Below are 6,709 nucleotides of genomic sequence, written 5' to 3' on the forward strand. Positions count from 1 at the left end.
ATGCACATAATTCATCTACTTTACAAACACTTCCATTGTTTCCAGCATTCCCATTCTTGCAGATGGGGACGAAATAGTGGAAGTTAAATGAAAAGGGACCTTTATGTAGCCTCATGTTGTGCCAGTATTTTAATCTCAAACAAGCCTCACAATGGAAGTTGTTTGCAAAATATATTGTCGAATACCATGGAATCTGACATTTACAGTGATGATTACAGACATACAGGCATACCAGTGATGACCTCTCGGTTTTGGCCGATGAGATGATGTATTACCTTACTGTGCTGACTCAATGGTTCAGTATGAGGAAGTCGCATGTAAACACAGCCTACATTTACATGCCTTTAACATTTAAAACATTTTTGCGTTGACATCTTATAGCAGCTCGCCATGCAGGTGAGCTATTGGTTGTCACATGGTGTACACACACCTTCGGACACAGTGTGCACACACCTCGGGCTAACTGTGCCCCTGTTTCCAGTCTTTTTGCTAAGCTAAGCTAACCGGCTGCTAGCTCCAACTACAGATTTACTATAAAAACTCTCGGCAAGATAACAAATACACATGCTTTCCCAAAATGTCCAAGGAATATTTTAAGTGGGTGAAGGTGTTTCCCCGTTTCATTGTGCTAAGCTGACCTAAGAGGCTGCTTGCTGTAGCTTCGACTTTAGCAAACAGAAAGAGTGATATCCATCTTATCATCGTATCATCTTAATCTTGGCAAGTGAACAAGTGTATTTCCTAAAATATTAAACGTATTAGGATTGTTTTCAAGCATTATACTGTATATTGGTCGCAACCTTATTCTTCATTTGTAGTGAACGATATCAGTTTCCGCTCAGCCTCTCATTCCCCCATGTCTCATACACCGTTTTCTACTGTTTGTTTAGTTCTGCAAGCTATTGCTGTTTTTGCATGCTTGTATGCTTTTTTGAAAATAACATTATCCTATCCTGCAGACAGCTATTGGTTGTTATTTGTTTCTCAAATAACAAACAGACAAAGGTCCACTTGAAATTTGATGATTTACATAATCCACCCACTAAACTACACTAGACAATTGGATGTAAAATCACATTTGGTGATCTGGAACACTGTGTTTTTGTAAAGTGATCAGCAGCAATATAATTACATTAAATACAGTTCACATGATTTGTAATAGCTGAGATAACATGCAGGGCCTAAATGAGATGTTCTGTGATGCCTGAGCTGATAGAGAAGCTCTCGTCAGTAGCCTGTAAACTCAGGAATGTTCTTTTTAATTTCAACATTGATGGCGCTCTAAGAGGCCTTTGAAGAAAATAGAGGGCTAGTGTGAAAGCCTGCAGCTCCTTCCAGCCAACTCCTTTGACCACGCTGACATCAAAAGCTTCCTCCAATTAGTGTCGGCAAACAATCGGCTCCTGGTCTGCAGGCCGGTTGGAAAGCTGAGTGTGGGCTCTCATTCAGTCAAATATCCTCACTAGAGTGGGACATTTACACTAGATGACAGTACAATTTGGCTGGTGGTTGACAAGTTAATTCTTCCAGCCACATAGTCAGCGTTTTTTAGGCTGGGAAAATAAAACCAGAATTCGCCCCACGACAGTACAGCAACAATTGTGTGTCCTTTAATGTAACTCTCTGTTACTGGCACATCTTTTGGCTGTGGGTTTCAGGTTCCTCTCTACTTACAGGTTTTCCAGACAGAGCTTTGAGGAAGTGGGTGAGACACACATACAGTACACGCTTTTTTTTTTTTTAATGAGTTTACCTACAGTGGCACTACACTCAACTGTTAACTGACATTCATAGTGCACAATATCTGGGAAGAATGTCCTTTTATCAAACAAACAAAAAAGTTCTTAAGCTGCCACAAGTTGCAATCCAGTTTCAAAATAAAAGTACAATTTGGTTCCTTCTCACGAAGGGAAACACCTGTTTCTTTGAAGAATTCACTTCCACCAATAAATTACTTGTCACCCCAAATTTCACACCCTTATATCGCCAGTATCTTTACCCCCAGGACCCAGAAAAACAGAGGAAATTTGACCAATTGGCTTACAGCTGCTAATAATACAAGTACCCGAATGCTTGCTGTTGCTTCTGCCCCTTGTTCTGATTAATTAAACTGTCTCTGCAACGTTAAACCTCAATGGAAACATAATCTTTGACAGTGAACGATGTGGCCCACCACACTGGTGAATGAAAGCTGCAATAATAGAGATGATTAAGCACATTTTCTTGTTCATTGTGTTTAACGCAGGACAGATTAACGACATGAATCTTCTTCAGCTATGCTTCTGTGTTGGCAATTGCACCCCTCATGGAACACAATATTCAGAGAAGTTCCAGTTTCTATACGGTTTTCTTCTTTTTGTCCAGGAAGAGATTGTGAGGAACAACAGAAAGGTATTTGTTTTGTTTTGCCCCTCTTTGTCTTTTTTGGGCCAACTTAAAGCTCTAAACAATATCTTCACTGTTCCCTGCAGTATCAGTCTGAGCAGCTTTGCTCGGTATACTTAACATAAACAGTGTGAAATGTCACACAGAGTCGGGAGCATGTACAGTTGCTTTCTCAATTTCAGTACAAAATAGACTGTGGGTAGAAAATAAATATTTCCCATCCCCAAAATAAAAGATTTGTGTCACGTTTCAAAAAGGTTGTTCCGCGAACTTTCTAATGCAGCAGCCTTTTATATTAAAACATTGTAGGAATTACGGAAGTGAAGCTCTTTAACTTCTTCTCCAAGGCAGAGAGAGAACACGGAACACACTTGTGGCCTAAGTTGCTGAACATTGATGAAATGAACATTACGTGTCTTGTTTTGAGTACACCATTATTACCGTATGACTGTTTGAGCATATTATGCTTTCTTGACTGCTTAGTTGCGTAACTGATAACCACACGTCAACACTGGACACTATTGTTGGAACACCTGATGTGGATTTTCACATAGATGTTCGATGCTGATAACGGCCAAACACAAAAGCAACCGATCCGGGACAGAGTTTCAAAGACAACTGTACTGTCAAGAATTTTATTTACAAATGACATTGGATGCACATTTTGATTTTCATATATTTACATTACCTCGACATAATCATCACCCGCCACATCCACAACATTCAGCTATATAATCATTGAACATCCCATTAATATGCTCACCTGACGCTTTCAATTAAATACCCCCATCCCACATTTGCCCCCTTTTATTGGGGATTAAATTAACATGTCATATACTCGTACCAGCAATAGTTTTAATTCAGAGTGTCATTGTTTTTTTTCCAGTAGTGTTGAAGTGGTAGATGTCCAGATCAAGTCAGTCACATCCCCGCCCCCCAAAAAATGCCTCTATGTAACAAAAGTGATTCAAATCTTACTTCTATGTACTGCGTATGAAGATAATGGTTACACTTAGAGTAGAATAGGTGACCAGTGATGAAATCTAAATATTTGTTTGAGGTAGAGAGAGTTGTTTCATTCTCATACTCGATGTGAGGCCACTGCAGCATGCCATACTGCTCCGAGTGAAGGCAATGTGCAATGTGTGAAACTATGTAACACATAGAACAAACCCAAGATGGAGGCTAGGCAGCATGTGCAGTGGCTTTTGAACCCAACGCTTTGGCGCACCAACTAACAGTAACTGCCCTTTTATTTTCAAAATTAAACTAAACCAAACATAATTTCCCTCCAATTTAAATGCACATTATGCTCCAAACATAAATACATATACATGGTTCTGTTTGCTAATGATATTCATGATAATTTAGTACCCCACATTTTTGAAGTGTATTCACATTAATGGTCTCCTTAACGTTGTTGTCTCTGAATCTGCGTGCTGACAGTGTGAGTTCTTCAAAACGACAATATAAATACACAATTCTACAACTTTTACAAACTCTGTATAATTTACTTGACTTTTGAGAAAACTCTTCCAAAAAAACAGCAACATTTACATATTGTCTGTGGTCCCTCTCCTCATAAAGGAGGGTTTACCGGGCCTCTCATGCATCCTAGTATCCACAGAGGTACGGCTCAGCTCAAGCTATAGGATGTCCACTTTCTGCGAGCAGACAAGGTCACTGTTGACCAGATTCCACATGTGCATGAGGTCCGACGGGAGCAGCTTGTGCACCACGATCATGCTCTTAAAGAAACAAGGTTCTCGGTTCAACTTGCTGCTCTTATTTTTCACCAAGCCGAACGTCTTAAAGGCGTTGTGTTTTACAGGAGTGACCTGAAGCACCTCCAGACACATGCCCAAGAAGACGTCATCGATGGGGTAGAGCTCCAGGGTGTCTGCCACCAAGTGAAGCCTCCTTGCCAGGGTCCCATCCATCAGAAAACCCCCTCCACCAGCATATGGAGGGTAGTGTATCTTATGATATAGAGCCTGGGGGATGTAGTATTTGTTTTCCTTTTTACGAATGGGCTTAGCCTTGAAAATCACATCCCCCACAAACAGGTTCGTTGCACTGTTGCTGCCTTCTAGAAACTCAAAGATGTTCTCCACGCTGACAAAGACGTCATCGTCCCCCTTGAAGACAAAGCGTACACTGGGGCAGTACGTGTGGAACCACTTGAGGAAGTGAGTCTCCTTAAGTGTGAGGTTGAAAAAGCTATCCAGGAAGTCCCACTGGAGGATATCCCTGTAGATGTAGTCCTCATACTCCACTAGCTTCTGGTGGTGCACTCTCTCTGCCACACTGGAGGGTTTACCAAGAAGGAAGAGGAGCTTTATTTTTTTGCCGTCAAGCACCTGCTCTTTGCCCCAGGTTTTTCGGATGACCTCCCTTCGGTCATGCTGGGTGGCCACAGATTTTATTACCATGAGCAAATATACATCCCCTGTGCACTTCTCTGGGTGGTTGAGGAGCATGGGAAAGTAGCGGCAGTGTCGATAAAGCATGAACTGCTTGAAATTGTCCTCCAGGCCTGTGAACCACCCCTGACTTGAGAAGTTGAGGTTGGAGGTACAGTTGGAGCTGGTTACATCCCAAGTTCTGGCTCTGCTGTCCTCGGTGATCCTGGGCTCCTGCGTTTTGGCCCAAGCTTTAGGCACTGGCTGGCGTTTGCTAGCCTTCCAGAAGCTTTTCATCTCCAGGAACGGGTGACTTTTGCTTTCCGAAGCAGCTCCATGCTCCGCTCCCCTGGAGGCTTCCATGCGAGCCAGCCTCTCAAGTTGAAAGGGAGCCCCCATATTGATACTTCCTCTCTGGACAACAGTCAGCGCCACCACAGCCAGAAAGAACATGACACTCGCCCTCTTGTACACCCTCCAGTGATCTCTGTTGATCCTCCTGGGGAAAGACAAATATCACAGAGGCCAGTCAGATTCAGCAAATTCAATTATCAAACTCAAATACCTACTGATAGACGGAAAGCTAAATACGAAATCGTACTAATACCATGTTGGACCGTTTTGATCGAGTTCATATACATTTATGTATATTGAGAAGTAATTTAGTTCGTCAAACAATGACCTCTGCCAGACATTGAAACATGGGATCAAACATTAGTAAAGGAAGTGGTTTTGTTAATAGATTTTTTTTTTAATCTCTAAACAAATATCACTGCGATAGGTTTAGGAGTAAGAATAACACACCAGATAAAACACCAGAATTTTGTTTTTTTCAGTGGACATACATCTGTCTCAAAGAGTTGGAACAATAAACTGTTAAAACCAAAATCAATAAAAAAGGTATTAAAAAAAAACAATAGCTGCTGTTTCATGTACAGCCGGGAAAGATTGTCATCACAATAGGTTCCCACAGGTTAACATGATATATATATATTTGCTGTTCTTTGTAAAGCCACTGCAAAGCAAGTAATTAGGAAAGGTTGACATTGTACTATGATCGCTCTGTGCTTTCCCTGTAACTACTTTTTTGCATGCACTGTGTTACATAATAAGACAGTCAAATGTGAATGTTACCTCCTTACATGTTGTAATGGCCTTACCATCGTTTGCTCTAAAACAAATGGCATGCAGCAGAGGTATGTTGTCCCCTTTAGTTTTTAATGTGAAGTATCACTTGTCACTTTCCATCAAACCACTGTCACTTCTGGAAGAAGGTGTGGAAGTTACTTAGAAAGCGTAGGAACCCCTGGAGCGTCTCACATTTCTAACGTGTCATGTCAGGACCCCAGAGACACTCCCAGGGGGCCAAGAAGGAGAGCCGCCCCCCAAATAACTAAAAACAAGACAAATCCTGACTAATTCTGGAACCACATTAACGGCTCATTATTCTGTTCTTTATTCCTCTTACTTCTTTTTTTGTGTGTGCTAAAATAAGCTCTTTAATTGAGGTAAAATAGCGCTCACTTAATGTACAGAAGCATTTCTTAAGTTAGAATCTTAATGAGTGACTTTAGGAGTTTAACGATTTGTAGTTTATGCCTTAGCGATCCAAGAGAGGATGGACTCTGAAATAAGCATGCTGTGAAATTGTTCATCTTGCCTACAATGATGAAGACGCCACTTACATTTTCTCGTGTGATTTCGATGATCTGAGACTGTTGCTTGGAGACAATAAACCAACAAAAAAAAAACACGATTATGGAGCCCGGAATCGCTTGAGTTTATGTCGCTTCGGCTGTTGGACAAATTGATAAAAAAGTCCCTTCCATCGAAAAAGGTCTTGCTGATATGTTGATAGAGAGGAGCGGAGAGTGCCTGTGATGCAGATGCGCGCGATGTGGTCTGTGCTGCTGAGGACTGCC

The 6,709-nt window shown here is 41.4% G+C and overlaps 1 protein-coding gene across 1 annotated transcript; it reads right to left on the bottom strand.

The window, feature by feature from the left end:
• Positions 1 to 1,981: 1,981 nt before the first annotated feature.
• Positions 1,982 to 6,704, bottom strand: b3gnt7 (UDP-GlcNAc:betaGal beta-1,3-N-acetylglucosaminyltransferase 7). Its single transcript, XM_031859606.1, has 2 exons — positions 6,473 to 6,704; positions 1,982 to 5,286 (listed from the first exon to the last, which is right to left on the bottom strand). Coding segments are annotated over exons 1-2 (1,257 nt in total). The 5' UTR covers positions 6,475 to 6,704; the 3' UTR covers positions 1,982 to 4,031.
• Between the last annotated feature and the right edge of the window lie 5 nt (positions 6,705 to 6,709).

The sequence above is a fragment of the Anarrhichthys ocellatus genome, unplaced genomic scaffold (genome assembly GCF_004355925.1).
Source record: "Anarrhichthys ocellatus isolate YVR2014 unplaced genomic scaffold, GSC_Weel_1.0 scaffold22, whole genome shotgun sequence".
NCBI classification, from domain to species: Eukaryota; Metazoa; Chordata; class Actinopteri; order Perciformes; family Anarhichadidae; genus Anarrhichthys; species Anarrhichthys ocellatus.